Source organism: Myxocyprinus asiaticus, chromosome 14 (assembly GCF_019703515.2).
Source record: "Myxocyprinus asiaticus isolate MX2 ecotype Aquarium Trade chromosome 14, UBuf_Myxa_2, whole genome shotgun sequence".
NCBI lineage: Eukaryota > Metazoa > Chordata > Actinopteri > Cypriniformes > Catostomidae > Myxocyprinus > Myxocyprinus asiaticus.
In genome coordinates, this window is record NC_059357.1 from 20,428,655 (window position 1) to 20,451,622 (window position 22,968).

The 22,968-nt window shown below is 41.1% G+C and overlaps 2 protein-coding genes across 2 annotated transcripts in view; one reads left to right on the top strand and one right to left on the bottom strand.

Moving 5' to 3' along the window:
* On the top strand, window positions 1–8,870 carry LOC127451366 (C-type lectin domain family 19 member A-like). The gene is made up of 5 exons (XM_051716018.1): window positions 1–208; window positions 1,045–1,222; window positions 1,371–1,464; window positions 2,249–2,381; window positions 3,103–8,870. The coding sequence occupies exons 1-5, from the start codon at window positions 61–63 to the stop codon at window positions 3,177–3,179; spliced, it is 630 nt and encodes a 209-aa protein (XP_051571978.1). The 5' UTR covers window positions 1–60; the 3' UTR covers window positions 3,180–8,870.
* The window catches only part of LOC127451355 (synaptotagmin-17-like), a 27,768-nt gene continuing 11,415 nt past the window's right edge, over window positions 6,616–22,968 (bottom strand). Inside the window, exon 8 of the mRNA XM_051715994.1 lies at window positions 6,616–9,900. Within this exon, the coding sequence (XP_051571954.1) occupies window positions 9,704–9,900 (197 nt within the window). The 3' untranslated portion in view covers window positions 6,616–9,703. The remainder of the gene's footprint in view (window positions 9,901–22,968) is intronic.

Sequence of the window (22,968 nt, forward strand, 5' to 3'; positions counted from 1 at the left end):
GAAAGGCTCACTCACACACCCTCTAATCTCCCCAACACTCTACACAGTCCTGCAGCACACATGCTTATAAGCACATACACACACACACCAGATGACAATCTTGTCTCTCGTGCACTAAAAATGCTCTGTTGGGAATTGTGCTTAGCTCTACTGTTCACTGGCTTCCCAGTGTGGGCTCTTCCTTCAACTAACATCAAGATCACACAAGGTGAGTGCCACCACAACCAAAAGCTATAACACAGACTGTTATTTTTTTTTTTTACATTAATTTGCTTTATTAAATGAGAACAGACAGCCTCAAAACCAAACTTGATTTGATTTGCCAAGTTATGATAATCATAGCATTTTAACTGTTAAAGTTGGGCAGTGCTGCTGTTTCTTATATGAGGTATAGTTTTCACAGCTCCATATTGCACGGATGCCATGAGCCAGTTGTCCTAATAAAAAAGCAGTTGTTATATAAATTCTGTGCTTGAAATACTTTTTACTGAGTCAGATTTGCTAAGGTGAGAAAATCAAACCTTTCTTGTAAATAAGACTAAGTTGGAAAGAAAGTGATGCCAAATTCTAGGTACCCTAATTCAAATGTACAAATAAAAATGTCTTAACATTAATCAAATTTATGAATAGTTATTGAAAAAACTATTTTCTGACATTTATCACACCTAACATATTGTAACATAAAATTCAAAATGTTAATATTTATAATGTTACAATTATTTTGTTACATTATTGTTACATAATATCCAATTCAACATCTTTGGGTGACAGTGTATACTTACTTCTATTTGTTATATATCAGAACCTGGAATAGTTGCGTAGTTAGGCTCAAACTAAATTGAAAACAGGTTGTTGCTGTGAAAAGGAAAGTATGACATAATATTTTGTAATCAGTAAGATACTTTCCAGATGATGTTTCAAATAATGTAATAATATGTTTTGTGGTCTTTTTGTCTGTTAGGGCTATTACAGTATGTCCTATTCTACTGAACTGCTGAATTAAAACGAAATTAAAGGATTTTTTACCATTACTGTCTCCTCTAGCACTGCCCCTGCAACTGTCAGACTTAAACCAGCCTGTGACATGTCCACTCTTCTGGACTGAATTTGAGGGTTATTGCTACCGTTTCTTCCCCTTGAACCGTACCTGGGCTGAAGCAGACCTGTACTGTGCAGAGTTCTCCAACGGACACAAATCAGCCAAGCTCACCTCCATCCACAGGTATGATTCCTGTTTGAGTTTACAGACAGATTGACAGAGGAAGGACAGTGCTGAGATGTCATGATAAGTCGTACAGTTCGGAGGATTTTGCTGGACTATTGGTTAAAATCTGCAGTTTCTAACAACTTTTTTCTTCATATTTTTATAGCTGGGAAGAAAATGTCTTTGTCTATGATCTTGTGAATAGCCGTGTACCCGGAATTCCAACAGATATTTGGATTGGCCTTCATGACAGAAGACAGGTAAACATTCTGTTTACAATCTAAAATTAGATTTTTTAAACTCCTTAATTCTCTGTTAAGTGAAACAATAAACATCTGTACACAATAGATTTACTGAAAATGTCTTTACTACTAGCGCATCACTTGGCAGCAAAATCATTGTTTCATCAATTTTAATAATGTTTTGTTAAAGGAATAGTTCACCCTAAAATAAAAGTTCTATCCTTATTTACTCTCCCTCATGTAGTTACAAACCTGCATGACTCCCTTTCTTCCGTGGAACACAAAAGGAGGGAGTGGGGTTGAGTAAATGATGACAGAATTTTCATTTTTGGGTGAACTTTTCCTTTAACCATGATGCCATATGATGCAGTTAAGTCACACATGTGATACAGCTAATAGTTACCCAATAAAAGCTACATAACTGACATAAACTCATGTGTGTTGTAAAAGGTCAAGCCCAGCCTGTCAAACCTTTCACCATTAATCACATGAAAGAAAAATATAGTTTCCATGAGTGACGTTTAATCAGCTCCAGACACGGGTGGACTAACAGACTTGGTCTACCATTAAGTTGTGGTGGAGAAGAATGTACAGTACATGATTTATTGATGACAAACCCTCTGATCTGTAAGGAGAACGCCCATAAGCTTGCTGTAGGAAGTTTCAAAAAGATTCTTGATCAAATGAAATGTCATTTAGAGCTTTGTGTCTGGCGGGATGGATTTAATAGCCACTTCAGGGTCAAAAGGGCAAAAAGAAATGTGAAAATGTGAAAGCATTGTTAATCGTAGTTTGTCGACAGGAGGGAACTATGGAGTGGACAGATGGGTTAACCTATGAATACAGTTATTGGGATGGAAACCAGCCAGATGATGGCATCCATCGAATCCCTGAGGAGGAGGACTGTGTTGAGATCTGGTACAGGCAAAACAGTGGTGAGTTTGGATGGACTGTATTATTATTTGGGTGTTTCTTCATCTATAGGCACTTTTATCCCTAAAGGCTTTTAGAAAAAAAAAAAAACCCTCCCTCGAAACACCCTTTTCACACTCTCAGTAAACAGTGTGTAATTATGTAATTTTTGTCATTTTTCTGAAACGTCACCACAATATACAGTATATTCACCACAATGTAATTTCTACTACATCTCAAATTATCTTTTGTGTTTGATCATTCTGTAGTGGAGAGACAGTGAAATTACATTTTAAACATTTTCTGAATAAAATGACAGACTCTTTGCTAAACATTTTTATTAGTGGCAAAATTGTTGGTCATAATTGAAATAATGCCACAACTGAGGTACAGTTGTAATATGTGTGCAAATATATACAAATCATTTCACACATCATTTTGAAATGGTTTATGATTATTTTATTCTTTTCTTTTTTTCCCGATTATCATTGTTTAGAAAATATAATAATATTGTTATGATAGATTTTCATATTCCAAGATTGAAAATCTGGGTCTGGGACAAGGGTAAAAACATTAAAATCTATACATAAAAGCATAAAAAAAAAAAAAAAAAAAAAAAAAAACAATCTGTTAGTTTTATTTAAAATCAACCACTGTTACATAAAAGTGCCCGCTGTTGATAAAACACCCAATTTCAAGGCATTACAAAATTCCAAAACTGTCTTTTGTTTTCCTCTTTTGCAGCACTGAGGTCTTGGAATGACAACAGTTGTGATAAAGCTTTTCCATTCGTCTGTAAGATTCCTACACTGGAAAACTAACCTCTCACCAAATCAAAGATTGATTATGCAGTTATTAATAGTCAACAATGACATCCCGACATCCCTCAATCACACTGCAGCAACAAGGTGTCTTCTTGTCTCCATCGTTGCAGTGACAATGAGCTCACTCCAACCTGTTATAACTGCACTCCCCACTTCTCTCCCATCCACTTCAATTTCCTGTTCCCCACCCCTCAACGTCCACCCACGCCTGTTATTGTTATAGTGCCGGGTTTTCTCATTCCTCCAGGGCTTGTTCAGAACACCTGAGTCATGACACACACATACTTTTGGGAATATTTTTCCCCCACCAGAAATGCTGTTGATTATTCACGTTGATATTGGATATTGATGTTAATGCTATTGTTGTAAATGAAGTATCAGTCCATTCCCATTCCACCCAGACACCTGCACTTTGCTGGTTTCCACACAGATAGTGTGAGTTGCACAAAGGGAGTTATAGAGACTTCAGACTGAACTCTAAGTTTGCGGATATTTTTTAAGTAAAACTGAGATCCCCGCCCTTCACTAGATGCCTGTTCTTGCTGTGAGGACATTATTTGCTTGTTTTCAAATTGTGTTTGCCAGAGACCCCAGGATTCGATAGCTGATAACGTCTTATGGTCTGACTTAATATATAGGTTGAATTTACAAATTAACATTATTTTCTGAATTTCTGAAATAATCCATGTTATCCCAGCATGATTTGAAAATATTCCAAGAGCATCCTGTGTGACTTTTCAAACAAGAGTTAATATGGTTATTTGCAAAATCTTAAACATTTCTTATTACTTTTACATTATAACAGTTGTTTGTATAAAGGTTTTATATGATGGTCATATTTTTAACAAGTTTCACTCTTGAGGTATATAATTAGTCCTGAGTCTTGCTTTAGCCTGTCATCCAGAGTGCTGTCAATGTTCATCTGTGCACAATGATCTACACTGACCTAAGAGGTGAGAATGTGAAAGAGTAGGGATTTAAGTCTTTGTTGACAAAAAGACAGAGAGAGCTTAACCTTAGTCTGACAGATGACCTTTTATTCTTCTGTCTCCAGCTCATGGACTGTGCCAATTAGTGATTGCAAAATCTTTGTTCCTTTCCATACAGCTCTGTCAGTTAACAGCCTTATTGTCTCTCAATACTTACAGCATGCCATTTATGCATATCATTAATCAAGGTCCAAGTTTTTGAGTTCAGCAGAGAGAGATTTTAAAGAGCACCTGTTATGGTTTTTCAAATATTACCTTTCATGCAGTGTGTTATATAGCTGTTTGTGAATGTAAAAAAGTCTGCAAAGTTTCCAAAATCAAAGTACACGACAAATGGTGTTATTGACTCCCAAAAGAAAGAACCGATTCTGAACACCTGAAACGAGTCGTTAGTAATTCCAGACTTACTTCCTGTACTAACCTATGTAATTTGGTAACAGAAAACCCGCCTCTGGTCTTCATTGGCTGCTCGCGAACATCTTTGACCCGCCCTCAAACACTACAATAATTGGTTGACCAATCACAACAGACTGGGACATCTGGCCAATCAGAGCAGAGTAGGCTCTCTGAAAGGAAAAGTTTAGAATGAATCCTTTAGAACGGATCATTGAACAAGTCGTTTTTGACACTGAAAAAAAAAAAAAAAGGTAATGCTGCAATTTAAATTATGAGCAAATTCAAGTGTTTTTTTTTACCTTGAATGCATGTAAATCTATTGTATGAGACCTTTAAAACTAAATTAGGCACGTTAAAAAACCATAATAGGTGTTCTTTAAGTTGACTGTCACCGCAGATGGGGGCCCTTTTCTGCCTCTCCAGGAGGGAATTTAGTAAAAAATGGCTGTTTGCCCATGACACAGTGCCTGGGTATTCCTGTCATATAACATCCATTCTGAAATATGTCAAGAGTATTTTAGTTTTTACATTTGGTCTCATATGAACGTAAACATGGTAATTTTAATCATTATGTGCCAGACATAGACCCAGGACTCATGAAGACAGCAAGGTTAAGCTGTTCCCCTATTGCTGAAGAGAGCAATCAAGTGACTAATCTCTTGGCCTTATAGTCCTCAGAGGAAACATTTATACACAAACAAGCCCTGAATCATTTTAGTGATTAAATTAGTGCAATGCCTGAGTCATCACTGTGGTTGTAAAATGTAGATATTTTTCAATAACAGAATTCAGATATGATAACCTCAGTATTTTGTTGAACTCAGTTTTCCATTTCTTAACGGCATCATTTTTCAAGTATGCGATACTAGAGAGTGTTTTCAAAAGTCTCTATTTTCAGTGGAGGAAAATCCATGCGTTTCAGTCAGAAACGTATTCATTAATTCAGGCTCAAGAAACAAGAAACATTAGCATGGCTACAGTGTCAACATAGGGTGCTTCCCAATCGGAAAGCTGCAGCCTAATTAGGCTGGTTATCTCAGCTGCTACATTATCAAGCAGCATCAAAGGCCATCTCAGTTGTGAGGACCCTTGGAAGGCAGCCTCGTTTTGCAGCATTCGTTCACCATATTTTGGAGGATGCATAAAGTGCATCCTTCACTACCTTAAGTCACCCACAATCCCTTGAACAGATCCCAATTTATAAAAAAAATATAGCAGAAAACGAGTCGGTACAGCGCTCACCCGAGTTTGTTAAGAAATGCATTGCAAACTGTTACTTCGTGTACTTATCTGTTTTTGGAGGTGGAGGCATTGATGCCCATAATGTATGACTGACAAACCACTGGTAATGTGTATTAGATATGCAACGGTTTCACAATATACCACGGTTGTTTATAGACGGTTGTCATATGAAAATTTCCATTAAACTTTTGTCAAAGACATGGCCTGGCAGGTAGAGTGTGTGTTCCCGTTGTGTTACGTGCTAGCAGCCCGAGTTTGAATCTGGTTTGGGTTAAGGTTAATTTGAGGTTGAAGTTTGGGGTTAGCATTAAGTTTTCAGTTTAGGCTACAGTTCAAATTTTGTATTAAAACCATATATTTAAACTTACGTATGGATTACCTTTAGGCGTATGGATTACCTTTATGCTGCCTTTATGTCCTTTTTGGAGCTTGGAAGTGTTGGTCCCCATTGACTTCCATTGTATAAATACCTGTATATTTAGATCATATCTCAATCAAAATATCTGCGTTTGTGTTCTGCAGACGAAAGAAAATCATAAGAGTTTGAGACGATGATGAGAGAATTCAAATTTTTAAGCTTTAAGCATAAGCCAGCTGAGAGGATAGTGTCAAAAACAGTAGCTGGCATTATGTTAGTAGCCTGCCTTCAGTTAAAGTAATCATAAGGCTATTAAACCTATGGAAATGTTCTGTAGAAAACTTTAAAGAATGACCAAACAATATTCAAATCCATTGATACAGAATAAATCAGTTCACAGGAATAGACAGAAATGACAAAGCATACTGAGGACAAAGGGAGAAGCCTAGTAACAAACATAACTTTAATGCAATGTGAAACATCTTTCCAAAAAAATGTTTCATCACTCTGAATGAATCACACATTTCAATCTCTGTTTAATAGACCTTCAAAGGGATTCTGCTGATCAGTTACACAGGTCTGCTTTGTTTCTTCTCACACTCTACCAAACTGTACACATAAGACTCATATCTCAATAAACCATCACACAAAGAGCAGCATCATAACACACTCTCAGAGGTTTCAGAGCAGACAAGGAGAGTGGATTAAATGTTTGTGGATTAAAATAAAGACATAGTTAAAAACAGCCACCTTTGAAACAGAAATGTTGAGTCAGTGAAGTCATTTCAACAGCTTTTCATTTTTAATCATTTTCATTTTCTTTCCATGTTTTTCTTCTATATTGCAACATGAATTGCAATTTAAGTTATTAAATATATGCAGATATGCTTGCAGAGATAAACATATATATATTATTATATGCATTTATAATCTAAATAAATAAATATCTTCACTGGAACAGCATCATTATTATTATGTATTATTACCACTCCAATCATTTTGACTGTCATCTACATTAATATTAACACTGGTGGAATCATAAAATTGACTCTTGACCTGAAACAACCACTTAGCACACACAGGTCACACAGGTCACACAAGAAAGAAGACAGATACAGAAATGTTTCTGATTGCACTTAGATTCTATGCTAAATATGTATATTTTCCCCAGTCATATCATCCTATTTATGCCTATATAATGTATAGACAATTGACAATTGAGAAGTAAAGACAAAATACATCTCCAACATGTCGCTTATACAACATATGGACTGAATTTGGCAAAAGCATTTGACTAGGAGTGACTGTAACAGTTTGTAGAGAAATACATGTATCTGCACCTTGTTGGCATGGCACTATATTGCCCAAAATATATTTTCTGCTATGGACATTAACACTAATGCATTTTTACATGGGTATACAGACCTCAGCTGCCATAAGTGCCAACATTTACCAAATGTACACACACTCACAAACACTTAAAGGGATAGTTAACCCCAAAATGAAAATTCATTCATCATTTCCTCACCCTCATGTTATTCCAAACCATATGAATGTTAGCCTCATACAGGTTTGGAACAACATGATGTAACATCTGAGGTTTTTACCCCTCCTACCAACCACCAGAGGGAGCCCTCTCCCGAATATTAACTCTGTTCTGTTTCTTCTTTGGTGACTTCCTGTTTAAACTATATAAATACCATGCTGTTCCATTTTGACTTTGCGAAGTATTGCCAGTTTACCCTGCCTTACCAAGCGTTTTTCCATTGCCTTTGCTGATTGTTTTCGTGTTATGACCATTGCCTGTTTTCCTGGGTTTACTGCCTTTTAGATACCCCTTTGTTTTGTTTGCCTTGTTGGACTGTCTTTTTGGTTTATTGGATTATACCGCTTGCTTTACGACTACCTCTGTTTGCCTGCCGATTTGGATTGTTTGCTTGTGTTCGTAATAAACTTCCAGCACATGGATCCTAACACCATCTCCATGGCCAGTTCATTACACATGAGGGTGAATAAAGGATGCAAATTTTGGGATGAACTGTTCTTATAAACACAACTGAAGGTGAAAATGTGCATGGAAAAAAGTGATACAGATCACTAAACACAAACTTTGGTGTAAAATGTTAACTTTAAATAATCATACCTGCAGGAAATAAAAAAAAAATATTGTGCCACCACAGGATTTGGACTGATTTCCAACTTCTTCAATAACTGATTATCAGTAATCATATGAAATGATTAAAACATTGCATCCCAGCCAAGTGGTTAGGTGTGGTCTCGGCCGCCTATAGCTTCCTGAGCAGCCTGAATGTAGCTGAGGGTCAGATGATTAAATTGAGTTCTTGTAAGGTGGTATCAATGTGATAAAAAGAAAACATGGACAGCAGGCTTCTGCTCATAGTTATGAATGGAAAAACACTTTGCGGTCTTTTCTACCCTGCTGAGAAGACCACCTTGGGTGCTGGTGCCATCAGGCTTCTTATCTCGCTTAATTGGCAAGATGTCCTTTTGTCAACCAGCTTCAGCACTTAGGTTTCGCTCCACCACCTTAAAGGGTTAGTTCACCCAAAAATGAATTCTTTATTCTGCAGGGTGCAAATGAAGATTTTTAGGAAAATATCTAATCTCTGTAGGATACAATACAAGTGAATGGTGACCAGAACTTTCAAGCTCGTAAAATAGCATGAAGGCAGCATAAAAGTAATCCATAAGGCTCCAGTTGTTAAATTATGTTTTCTGAAACAAATATAGGTGTGGGTGAGAAAAATATAAAAATGAAAGTCCTTTTTTTTTTTTTACTATAAATCTCCACTTTCACAATCTTTCTCATTCTGAAAGTGGAGATTTATAGTAAAAAAGAATTGGAATATTGATCACCCAAAGTGATTGCATTGCTTCAGAAGATATATATTAATCCATTAAATCACTAAAGTCTTATGTATTACCTTTATGCTTCCTTTTTGGAGCTTGAATGGTCTGATCACCATTCACTTGCAATGAAAGGACCTACAGAGATGAGATTTACTTCTAAAAATCTTTAAGTTTGTGTTCAGTAGAAGAAATAAAAGTCATACACATCTGGGATGGCCTAAGGGTGTTTAAATGTTGAGAGAATTTTCATTTTTTGGTGAACTATCCCTTTAAACTAGTGCTATCCAGCATAAATCAACCAGGATCACCACAGGAATTCATACTAGTAGAAGCTGGTCTTTTCAGCAGGATATAATCAATATCTCCCCATTGTAATAACTGTAAGGGAGGGTGAGGTCTACATAAGCAAATACTGTAATTTCGAGACAAACCCAAAGGAATCTGTGGTGTGGGATATTTGTTTGTCTTTTAAACATTAAAGGGATAATTCACCCAAAAATGTCATCATTTATTCACCTTCATGTTGTTAAATCCCATATGACTTTCTTTCTTCAGTGGAACACAAACAGAGACGTTCAGAAGAATGTTAGTTACTCAGTAAATCCACAAAGTTAATTCCTGCATCTCTGTATCCCACCTCCTCTGCTGACAGTTCTGTGTTAGTACTATGTGACCTCAAGAGAAGCCGGGGAGACGCGGTCACATTCGGCACGGGAGTGCAGGCTGTGCCACTGTTCCACCGGGGTGCGCTGGGAGCTCAGCAGCCGGCGCCAGTGTGTGGTTTCCTGCGTGCCGGTGGAGAACTGGCCGATCACAATGCGACCGACAAAATCGTTGCTACTCTTCACGTTGTGCCCATAAACTAAAAAGGAAAAGATGTTAAAATCAATGTTACATTTAAGCAATATCATAGAGCAAGATGACTGATATTGTACTTAAAATCTTAATAGCTATGATGTAGATTGGGATATTGCTTTTATACAGAAGTTACAGTATAAAAACAAATTAATATTGACTAGCTTGTAAACATTTTAGACAAAATATGGCCAGGTCTATTTTTGCTCTGCTAATGAAAATAGTTACACTATTTATAGTAACTATTAAAGTTATAATATATTTATAACTAAATAGTTAAAAATGATTACACTATTATAGTCACAAATGAACAGCCTGTCTGGAACACCGCAAACAAGCAGACAAGCTTCCCTGTGCTGTTATACTAAATATAAGCTCTCTTGGAATGCCGCTTGTCTAATTAGATAAGAGAACCAAAAATATTACAAATCTGACAAGACATAATTAGACAGAGTATATCTTGTTTTTGGTAATGGCTGCTTGTGGTGTCCATTTTTTTGCATTAATTAAATGACCTTTTCCCCCCTCTATCCACTCGTTTTATTATTAATCTTTTCTGTCAATCTGCTTATCTCTGAATCAATCCAATTTAGTTAATGGAGTCAGGTCAAAGTATGAGGCACTGTTAATTTCATTAACTGTTTAATTTCAGGTTGCTCATAAACAAGATTGAAGATTTTTTCTGCCACTGATGCAGCCACACTCCAGACAAGGATCTCACAGCGCATAACGACTGCAGCTGTTGAGGCTGCACTGATCAGACCAGAGCTGGTGATACGCTGTCTCTAAGCAACATCAGCTCTTGAGCAGAGGTTTATCCTACCACTGCACGCCAAGGACTGCTTCACCTTGCTCTGGCTTAAGTAACCAGCTAAATCTCTGGATCTTATTACAGTCTACAGGAGTGAACACAATATTTATGTTGGCTTGACAAAACCAACATACTGTTATTCTACAAACTTTGTTTAGGTTTTTTTTTCAAAATCCTTAAACCTAAACCTAGACTAAAATCTATCTATCTATCTATCTATCTATCCATCCATCCATCCATCCATCCATCCATCCATCCATCCATCACTGTGTCCAAAATTGCTCACTCGTTCTCTCATTTATTAGTTCCTATATATTAGATGTCAGTGAGTGCACTTTATTCTGCAAGGAGTGAATTAAATGAGTGAGTGAATTCAGACGCTGACGTATATACAGAGCATCGGAGAGAGCCCTGGAGCTGTTGCAGAAACAACTTTGTCACATATGTACTTTTACCTTTCTTGTACCTTACTTTAGACAACAATAATAATAATATTAATAATAATAGTTCCCTATCTGTCACTCACTCGACGTTGTGTCGATGTAGTGACACTAGGGGTCACTCTTGGGAGCCCCAAACACCTCTGCTTTTTTTAAAAAAGGCCAATGAGAATTGGTGAGTGGAATTTGCATGCCACTCCCCCAGACATACGGGTATAAAAGGAGCTGGTATGCAACCACTCATTCAGATTTTCTCTTCGGAGCCGAGCGGTTCTATTCATTGAAGCTGAATTCATCCGCGAAATTCATTCACCTCATCTGCTGGATTCTACGGCGCATTTCAGCGGCTTCTCCCCCTCTGCACCCATGGAGTGCAGAGAACGCCCCTGGGCACTTCGGCAGAAACAACTAAATGAGTATGTTCTAAAAAGAATATATTTTCTTTCTAAAAGAGCGGCACACACGGAATGTCTTTTTAAAGATCCTTTCCGTTTGTGTGTTATTCCTGGTTGCGGTCATTATCTCTCCGCTTCTGATGGCCACGATCGCTGTCTTACGTGTCTGGGCGCTGCCCACGGGGAGACATCATTCATGGATGGGTCTTGTCCTCACTGCGAGAACATGACCTTGGCAATGTTGCGGTTGCGGCTTGCATTCGTAAGAAAGCAAGCCACCCCAGCGGCTCCCCGCCTCGGTCCTTCTACCTACAGGTATGAGGCTGTGCCGGTTAGCACTGGGGGTGATTTGGGGACCTCAGTGTGACCACCTCTGCCGGGTATCCCCCCACGGACCTCCCATTCCCCAGTCGGGCGCTCGGATGAGATCGCCGGCTCATCTCAGGGCGAGTTCGACCTCTTGTTCGGAACCCGGGAAGAAGACGAGTTATCAAGCACAGCATCGGAGAGCGGGCTCGTCCAGTCGGACACAGAGGCTTCGACTGGGCTTCCTCCTTCGGGAATGGTTGCCCAGTCGCAGGCCGATGCGGAAATGACGGATATGCTTTCCCGGGCGGCCGCGAGCGTCAGGCTAGAATGGAACCCTCCACTCTCCCCTGAAACCTCGCAGCTCAAAGATTGGTTCCTGGGCCCCCGTTACACAAGCTTCAAATCCACTCCATAATTGGCAAGCCCTTAGGAAGAGGTATTATTCGTCACTTTGTGGGTCCTGTAAAACTCCAAGTGGGATGGCTGCATAACGAAGACATCACCTTACTGGTTCTGGAGAATTCCACTGCAGACATCGTATTAGGGCATCCCTGGCTTATATAACATTCTCCAGTCATCGCCTGGGTTTCCAGCGATGTCCTGAAATGGGGGCCTCAGTGTTTCCCTGCCTGCTTCCCAAACCGACTCACTCACAGACCCTGCATGCCCATCAGAAACTCTTCCCCTCTCAATGTCAACATCACCACCATTGAGCACCCTGCCAGTACAACCCCTCTGGAGATCCCTTCCTGTTATTTACACTTCCAGGACGTCTTCTGCCCTTTACGTGCCTCACAACTACCACCTCATTGACCATGGGACTGTGCGATAGACCTCCTCGCTGGTGAGCCAGTGCCCTGTGGCAAAGTCTACCCACTTTCTATTCTTGAGCAGAAGGCCATGGAGGATTATATCAAGGAGGCACTCAGCCAAGGTTACATCTGACCTTCCACTTCCCCTGCTGCTTCGAGTTTCTTCTTCATGGCTAAGAAGGACGGAGGCCTACGTCCTTGTATTGATTGCCGCTCCCTCAACAGAATTATGGTTAAGTTCCAGTATCCACTTCCCCTTGTCCCAGCTGCCATGGAACTGTTGAGAGGAGCCACTGTTTTCACCAAGCTGGACCTTCGCAGCGCTTACAACCTCATTCGAATACGGAGGAGAGAGGAGTGGAAGACAGCCTTCGTGACACCTACAGGCCACTACGAGTACCGGGTGATGCTGTATGGCCTGGTCAACACCCCCTCCATGTTCCAATGTTTCATGAATGAGGTGTTCCGTGAGTATCTCCAATGATTCGTCCTCATCTACATTGATGACATACTGGTGCACACTCGGAACATGACCGACCATCGTCATCATGTAGCACTTGTGATGGAAAAGCTGAGGGAATACCACCTGTACCTCAAGGCTGAGAAGTGTACTTTTCACCAGATATCCCTCCAGTTCCTTGGCTACATCATCAGCCTGGAATGCATTCGGATGGACGAGGGGAAGGTAACAGCAGTGCAATCCTGGCCCACTCCAACCACCATCAAGGAGCTCCAGCGATTCCAAGGATTTGCCAACTTCTACCGCCGCTTCATCATGAACTACAGTACCCTCACATCCCCGCTGACCTCTCTTCTCTGATCCAAACCCAAATCTCTCTCCTGGACCTCTGAAGTTTCACATGCCTTCCAACTCCTGAAGGATGCCTTCACCTCTGCTCCACTCCTTGTACACCCTGATCTGAATAAACCATTTATCGTTGAGGTAGACGCCTCCACCAGCGGCGTAGGAGCAGTCTTGTCTCAGCAGTAGGGGAAACCACCACTACTTCATCCATGTGCCTTCTTCTCCAGGAAACTCTCCCCGACGGAGCAGAACTATGACATTGGGAACCGAGAGCTGTTGGCAATTAAACTGGCCTTGGAGGAGTGGCGGCATTGGATGGAGGGAGCGCAACATCCATTCCTGGTTCTCACAGACCACAAGAAAATCGAGTATCTCAGAGAGGCTCATCGTTTAAACCCCCGCCAGGTGAGATGGGCTCTCTTCTTCACCTGCTTTAACTTTACCATCTCCTATCATCCAGGTGACAAGAACTCCAAGGCAGATGCCCTTTCCTGTCTTTATGCTCCAGAGGAAGGCTCAGAGGAACCGCATACCATTTTACCCCATATGTAAAAGTAAGTCCCATTCAATGGTCCCTGGACGATAGCATCCGCGAAGCCTCCACCACTGAACCAACTCCGTCGGGATGCCCTACCAACAAGACCTATGTACCCTCCTCTCATCGTCTCACAAAAATCAACTCTGTACAATCCTCCTTGGGCACTGGCCACCCTGGGACCTATAGGACCCTCTCGCTTATCCAGGACCGGTTCTGGTGGCCCCACGTGGTTCAAGATGTCAGAAGGTTCATCCAAGGATGCCCAGAATGTGCTATATCCAGAACACCACAACAACTACCGGCTGGCAAACTCCTTCCGCTGCCCGTTCCATGCCGACCCTGGTCACAGTGTCCCTCTGAGGGCTATACCTGCGTGCTGGTAGCTATAGACTGTTTCTCCAAAGCCTGCAAACTGATCCCCCTCAAGGGTCTGCCCACCGCTCTGGAGACCGCAGAGTACTTCTTCAACCATGTGTTTCGGAACTATGGGATCCCTGAAGACATCGTTTCCGACCATGGTCCAATTCATCTCCAGAGTCTGGAGAGCCTTCTTCTCTCTCTTGGGAGTGTCCATCAGCCTCTCATCTGGTTACCACCCGCAGAGTAATGGGCAGAAAGAGAGGAAGATTCAGGAGGTAAGCCGTTTCCTTTGAACCTACTGTCATCGCCGCCAGAACCGCTGGAGTTGCTTCCTGTCCTGGGCAGAGTATGCACAGAACTCTCTTCGTCAACCCTCCACCAACCTCACACCCTTCCAGTGCATCCTCGCCTCTCTTCCCCTGGTCTGGCGAACCATCTGATGTCCCAGCAGTCGACCATTGGTTCAGAGAAAGTGAGAGGGTCTGGGACTTAGCTCACCACCACTTGCAACGGGCGGTGCGCCGCCAGAGATTCCACACTGATGCCCGAAGATCTTCTCCTCCCACCTACCAACCTGGGCAGAAGGTGTGGCTCTCCACAAGGGACATAAGGCTGCATCTCCCCTGAAAAAGTTAAGTCCCCATTACATTGGTCCCTTCACAATCACCAGACAGATCAACCCAGTCACTTACCAGCTCCAACTCCCTCCCCAATATCGCATACATCCCACCTTCCACGTCTCACTGTTAAAACCTTACTACCCCTCTCTCTCTCCTCACTCCTTAGAACCTGATCCTGTTGACGACCTCCCCAGCTGCTTGTCTTGGAGGACGGACTGATCTATGCAGTCCGTGACATTCTGGACTCCCGACGCCACAGGGGTCGTCTCGAATACTTCATAAATTGGGAAGGTTATGGCCCAGAAGAGAGATATTGGATTCCTCGAGATGACATCCTGGACCCAACCCTAGACACTCTCCAACTTCCACGACGCACATCCCGATCGTCCAGCTCCGCGTGGACAGGGTCGGCCATGGCGTCGGGAAGCATGTCCCTCTGGAGCGGTCCGTGGAAGGGGGGTAATGTCACGGATCCTTCTGACCCACCTACCAATTTCACTCAACCCTCTCACTCCCCTGAGTACTGATCACCCACACCTGCCTCCAATCATTGCGTCAATCAACCCCTCTATATAAACCTCACACCCCTTCCATTCTGTGTCTGGTCTCAACTTCATGTACAGACTCACTTACTTGTATCTCAAACGTTAAATGGCATCACGATTCCTCTCCTCTCCAGCGACTCCAGTGACTCAAGTGTCCATCTCCTCAATGCAAGCTTCATTGTTGAAAACCCTCCACCTCAAGGAAAGTCACCATCTCTATCAGCATTAGTCTTCATCACATAAACTATCACCACTGCAACCCAGTACTGTCACGTCATCACTTACCTGCTGTCTTTGTTTGTGTGTCAATAAATAACTGCTTGGGTTCAAACGTCATCCTCGAGTCTGAGTATACGTTACATCATGAAAACAGGTATAACTAAATAGTACATAAATAAACAGCAATGGTGTTGATGTCGGAGTTGCTGTTGTGTTCAGTCAATAGCTGTATTGCATTGTCAAAGCTGTCTTGTTTGGTACACAACGATATCATATTAGCCGAATTTCTAGCTAGCGGCTACCTAGCCTAATTACTGGTTTACATGACAGCAGGACTAGGTAGCTGCTAGCCAGCTAATACTTCCTAACCAGCTGATTTCATGACTGTGATTCAGTTAGCTAGTTGTGTGTTTAACTTTGCTGAACTGCTTGCATTTTTAGGGACACGCACCTGATCTTCTAGATGTAGAACATAGGATAAATGTCAAGAATTACTCAAATGTTTATCATCTATATCGAGAATTTTTTTTTGGATATATATCAAGATCTTTTTATTGCCCAGCCCTTCAGATCCCTATACAGATCTGCAAATTCGGATGCGGGTAGAAGCTGGATTTAAAACCTTCGTATGACACACAGCTCACAATACGGTCTGACCACCGTATTCTGCTGCTGTGTGAACATAACCTATTTGTATTTAAGGTGTGAGTTACACCACATAAAAAGGATGGGAGACACTTTTATTTATAGTGACACTACGGGGGGCTTATTTGCTGAGAATCTTCCATTCGATCTGCTGTGAATAAAATCAGTATTAAACTTCTTTCTATGCATAACCATCTGGAATGCAATAAAATGGTTGGCTAAACCACATTCATCTGTCTTCATGCTCTGTGTAATAAATGTCAGTTCAGAGACAGACAAACAGTGAGTTGTTTGAATGGATGAAATCATGAGTTTAAAGCCAGGAAACAGGCATGGGCCAAGTTTGTGCACATGCATGCCCTGGACTTGTTATGTTGAGGTGATTACATCATCAGCCCATGTCACACTGAACAGTTCTGGGAGAGCTCTCTTGCTTTACATGCTCTGGGCTCGTTCATATTTGTTAAAACCACAGTTGTGATGAGGTACGGATGTGTCTCACTGGCTAAGCATGTGAAATACCAGGGTTTAGGACAGGGGCGATTCAAGGTTTATAAGACACTATAAGACATGTATAAGACATTAAATGTATTTCACTCTGTTTACATCATTCAAGCTAGCCAGCTAATAGTCAATCAGAATATTGTCATTTTCTATAATAAACATTTCTAAAGTTATAAAAATAGCCGAAAACCGCTTGAAGAATAGACAAACCATATATAATGGTAACTGTCTATTTATTAGCAACACGTTTCATCTGTCCTAATCAGTCCTTTTTTCTTCTCCATTTATAACAAAAAATTATTTATTAATCAATAAATTTGACAACTTCTATAGTTTAATGTTTAAACACCACAAAAACCTATTACTACAATAAATGTCACATTTATTTAGTGGAGTGAAACTCCAGATGATGGTTCTCTCTTTGTCATTAACTTGTGACTCGAGTCTTTTGAATTCGTTCATTGATTTTTTTCAGTGACAATTTTTGTAAATCACACCTTAATAAGTAGGTGGCAACAAATGAATGTATTTTATGTGTTTTGATTGAGCCATTAAACCATTGATACAGCACTGAGTCGTTCACATCCAAAACAAGTCTAATTTTACTTAGTAACTTATTAAAATTTCTGTTTCAACAAATCTACTAAGAGACTTCAGTAGTGTTTCCTCACAAAAGACAACAAAGAATATCTATCATTTTGTGAACTTCTTTGCATGACTATCAAGCTATACAGAAAAGAAAACAATATTAGCCTAAATATAATTATAACTTTCAATTGTATCCTGTCATTGTAATATCATCAGTCACTTTTACTCATCCAGCCCTTTTCTCTTCTTGTTATTCGAGATCTCCTTTAGTCGGTCAACAGATCTTGCTGATGCATGCTTGGTTCATGAATGAGATGACTGATTAATTCCGCTCAGACTCAAATGACTTCAGTGAATGACTCAAATGTGTTCAGTGCCAAATCAATAATATGCTAATTCACAGCCCGCACTTGAATGCTATTGGCTAGCGCTATACTCAGTCTTTACAGGCAAAAAAAGTCACCAAAGCAGTTATGCTGCAAACTAGAGCTCACAATGTACGATCATAGATTTTTGTGCTAATGAGTCACAGGGTGTTTCTCAATGCTAAGAACACAGAGAACTGACTTGCGTTCTTATGAAGACCAGTCTTGCCAAGCTACCAGTTGTTGGAGACAAGTAGTAATTCAAAGCACTAATTCTCCAAATTTGCACTATAATGCTATAAAACCGCTATAAAAATGTGTTAGTCAAATATACAAACTTTAAACAATTATTCATACATTTCGAAAAATGTCTAAACATTTATTGAAACATTTCTACAAACAGATTTCAATTTATGATCACTAAACATATAACATATGAAAACTGTATTGGGAAAAGCTGAGCTCCTGAAATAATAGCATATAAAGAGTCTGTTAAAGTATTTATTAGTATTAGTATTATCCTTTTTTGAAGTTATGGTGTTGTTTATGATTTTAGGGACTGCTATTCATTTTCCATGTCAGACAGCTGATCGGTGATCAGCTCAATTTATGCAGCTCAAGTTTCAATTACAATCATTTATTTTTCTTGTTGTCTTTGTTATCGTTGATAAAATAAAAAATAAAAAAATAATAATAAAAAACTCTTAACATTATCATCATTACTTAAGTTAACGAGAGTAACACAGAATATGATGGTTTTGAAATAACATTAATGAATTTTCATTCATTTTGAATGCATACACTATTCTGACAGCACTTCACAGGGTGGGCTGGAATGCCGACAGGGGGTGCTGCAGCACCCTCAGCACCCATTCTTCCCGTGGCTATGGGCTGAGATGAAATTAGGGTTTAACAACGCCTATGGTTGAGGAGACTCCAGAATTAATGGTCATCTTATAATGCATTAATATCTGCTTCTTCAAAAGGGCAAAAGTTTATCATAGGAAGTGTAGGTGTAGTTTAACAACCAAGTGTCCAAATACTTTTGTGTGAATTTCAAACAAACTTCTTTTTTGACTGCACACTGTCAAAATTAAAAGACACTCAAGGCAACATTTGGGTGCAAAACTTAGTTCCTGCAAGAATTCTAAAGGCCGAAACGTACTCTACGCAAGTATGTGAACAAGACACATCTTGAAGTGCAAGCTCGATTTCACGTATTGTTGCATCCTAAAATGTGTCAGACCTCAATTCATAACTTAACGCAACTACGCGTTGCATTCTCAAAATTGCCGCTCAAAAGTCAATAGATTTATAGCCACTTACCTGAATAATAACACATCAAATTTAATGGCACAGATATTTGAAGGAAACTTTATTGCCCCCTTGAGTACTGAGGTATGTTCCCGCCACAGTAACGCAAGAACGCACGTTAAGCATGTTCAACCGGACCGCGCATTGGATATGCGGTGGTCAATTGCTCGCTTATGCATTCACGTACTTGCGTAGAGTATGTTTCGGCCTTAAGGACTGTAAATTGTTCCTTCAGTAACCCCATCATAACGGAAAGACTTTGAGCCACTTGAAATCTATATTGAACTTCCTTAAATACATAAATAGGATATTTGAATCTCCTTTAACCTCTTCAACTCTGGTACATTTTTTGGCTACCGCATGCAATTTTTCACAACAAATTTAAAGGCTCACATTCAAGCACATACAGTGGACTAATTGCAAAAAATTATTTTACAGAAAGCCCCCCAAATTTCAAAAGAAGATTTGTAAATAATACTGTATATATTTTCAAACTTATAATGAACATGACGCAGCTGAGCACTCGTAGACATCCAGTCTGTTTTGGATCGCATACATGTTCCCCATTGTTTAATCGAATATCTCGGCCCCTGAATGGACTAGAAGATCAATCTAGGTGTCGTTGGCAACAAAATACACTGTACAGTCACATTCCTGAGAATGAGAGCTTTCATTTGATATATGACTAGCCTATTTAAGTGCTATGTAAAAAAAAAATTATATTCATACTGATATTTCATCACTGATCATCACTGCATGGTGATGCAGAGTTTTTCAGACTATATTTGTTATTTTATGTAAAATTAATGCAAAAATGTTGGTATTTGGTAAGCTTTCAAACTCTACCACATATGTGTGACTTATGTATTCGTGGACTTTTACAATTTAAGCATACATTTATAGCACAATTCTGGCCCCACCTACCTCTTAGAGTTTAAGAGGTTAAAGGGTATCTAGAGGATCTCCAGAGGGTTCTTCCGGTGTTGCGTCAGAGGAACCCCAAATGGTGCCTTGAGTATCTTGAGTATCTTTATTTTCTCAGTAATATTGCACTTCTCATTTGGCTTGGCTTGGCTTCTGTGCCTGTCATGATTCACTGTTGTTTTGCCTTGTGTTTTGCCCTGTCATCTGTTTCCCTCAGAACTACACTTCCCATAATTCCCTGCCCTCATCACTGCCAGCTGTTCCCTAATGTTCTCACCTGTGTTTCATTTCCTCATTTACCCCTGTGTATATAGTGCCCTGATTTCTACCCAGTCTTTGTGAGTTGTTGTGTTTTTCTCTCCTGTTCATATGTACAGAGCCAGCATTGCCAACTTCGGCTGTCTGGAGGAGGAGGAGAAGAAAGGCTTCTATTTCCAAGTCTCTGCCCATGTTCGCGACCACGGAGTTCGTTTCAAAGGCTCTGCCCATGTTCACGACCATGGAGGTCGTTCCCAAGTCTCTGCCCATGCCCACGACCACAGAGGTCGTCCCCGAGTCTCTGCCCATGTCCACGACCACAAAGGTCGTTCCCGAGTCTCTGCCAGTGTTCACGACCACAGAGGTCGTTCCCGAGTCTCTGCCCATGCCCACGACCACAGAGGTCGTTCCCGAGTCTCTGCCAGTGTTCATGACCACGGAGTTCGTTTCCAAGTCTCTGCCCATGTTCACGACCACGGAGGTCATTCCCGAGTCTCTGCCCATGCCCATACCCATGCCCATGCCCATGCCCATGATCACAGAGGTTGTTCCCGAGTCTCTGCCAGTGTTCAAAACCACAGAGATCATTCCCGAGTCTCTTCTCATGTTTGTGACCATGGAGATCGTTTCCCAGTCATCCAGGACTCTTTGTCTCGAGCCTCCCACGGCTCCGCCTTCCACGGCTTCGCCCCTCGAGCCTGCCATGGCTCCGCCTTCCATGGCTTCGCCCCTCGAGCCTGCCACGGCTCCGCCTTCCACAGCTTCACCCCTCGAGCCTCCCTCGGCTCTGCCTTCCACAGCTCCACCCTCAGAGTCTTCCACGGCTCCAGTCTTTTGTCTGTGGCTGCCTCCCAGGCCTCCTGATCGAGTCCCTACCCTGAGGTGGTCTTCTGGGTCTCCTGGCCATCCACCTGAGCTGCTCTGGTCTCCTGGGTCTCCTGGCCATCCGCCTGATCTACTCTGGTCTTCTGGATCTTCTGATATTCCGCCTGATCTGCTCTGGTCTTCTGGCTCTCCTGACTGTCTGCCTGATTTGCTCTGGTCTCCTTGCTCTCATGGCTGTCCTCCTGATCTGCTCTGGTCTTCTGGGTCTCCTGGCCATCCGCCTGATTTGCTCTGGTCTCCTTGCTCTCATGGCTGTCCGCCTGATCTGCTCTGGTCTTCTGGTTCTCCTGGCCATCCGCCTGATCTGCTCTGGTATCCTTGGTCTCATGGCCATCCACCTGATCTGCCCTGGTTCCCTAGGTCTCCTGGCCATCCGCCTGATCTGCTCTGGTCTCCTTGGTCTCATGGCCGTCCGCCTGATCTGCCCTGGTCTCCTTGGTCCCCTGGCCATCCACCTGATCTGCTCTGGTCTCCTTGGTCTCATGGCCATCCGCCTGATATGCTCTGGTCTCCTGGGTCCCCTGGCTATCCGCCTGATCTGCCCTGGTCTCCTTGGTCTCATGGATCTCCGCTCTGATTTCTACCCAGTCTTTGTGAGTTGTTGTGTTTTTCTCTCCTGTTCATATGTACCAGTTCCCATTGTGGATGTTTCATTTGTTTTATTTCCTAGTTCTTAGTTCAGCCTTGTTCCCAATTTTTCCATGTTATTTTTGTACTTTTACTTTATTTCTTTATTAAACTTCTTTAGCCACACCTAGATCCTGCTCTTGTGACTTCCTTCGAATCGTTACAGTGCCCCCTATTTTTGCACAAAAATTAAACTACCCTTCTGTGCATAGATGTCTGATGGGAGTCATGTTTACCAGAGCCAGGAGATCTGTTTCCACTCACTGCTTCAGACAGCATATGGACATAACACCATCATTAAACCCCCATTACCTGCTCTGCCAAGAAAATGATACGCCAAGAAATAAAAGTGAAATAATTCACAAAAAGAGTGAGATAAAGAGTGAAGAAGAGGAAAGAATCAGGGATACAAAGAGAGAGAAAGACTCTTCAAACAGGCAAAAAGGGAGAGACAGAGGCCCGGCAGGGGTGAGATTGCAGGCAACTTTGATTGCAGGTCTTTGTAGTCAGAAACATCAGAGAGAAGCAGTGGGCAGACAGTCCTGGCTGGTACAACTGGGAGAGACACATGCTGACCAGCCTAGCTGGGGCCTCACAGCACTCACCCTCTAGTGTTCAGCCAGAGAATGAGATTTACAGTGGCCCCAAAAAGTATTTAGACAACGAAGTTCCACATAAGAATGTCTAAATGTCTTTGCTTTAGACAACAAAATATCAAACCGATTGCATTTATTTTAAAGAAATATAGCACAAACACACTTTTCACCAAAATTACTTTAAGGTTTAAATTATAAAACAATAGATTAGATAGTAGATATTGTTCAAAATTAAGACAAAAAAGTATTGTGACACTTTGTAGTTCTCAAACGTTAGTGGAACATGTCCATAGTTAATTTGATGAACCACACTTGTAGTTGCTCTGCTAAGGTACTTGAGAAGAACTAATTTTATATATCCACTTAATATCACCTTGAGACCAGTTCGTTAAACGTCATTGCAAAAACTGATCTTTTTGTAAATATCATTATTGACTGAGCACTGATTAATCCTGAGGAAACCAAAAACGGTTAAGGGAAAACTATGATGTCGGGCTGTGCAACTACAGTTACAT

Coding starts and splice junctions, on each gene's coding strand:
- LOC127451366 (XM_051716018.1), top strand. CDS start 61: ATGCTTATAAGCACATACACACACACACCAGATGACAATCTTGTCTCT. Junction 1,223..1,370: donor AAGCTCACCTCCATCCACAG/GTATGATTCCTG, acceptor ATATTTTTATAG/CTGGGAAGAAAATGTCTTTG. Junction 2,382..3,102: donor CTGGTACAGGCAAAACAGTG/GTGAGTTTGGAT, acceptor CCTCTTTTGCAG/CACTGAGGTCTTGGAATGAC.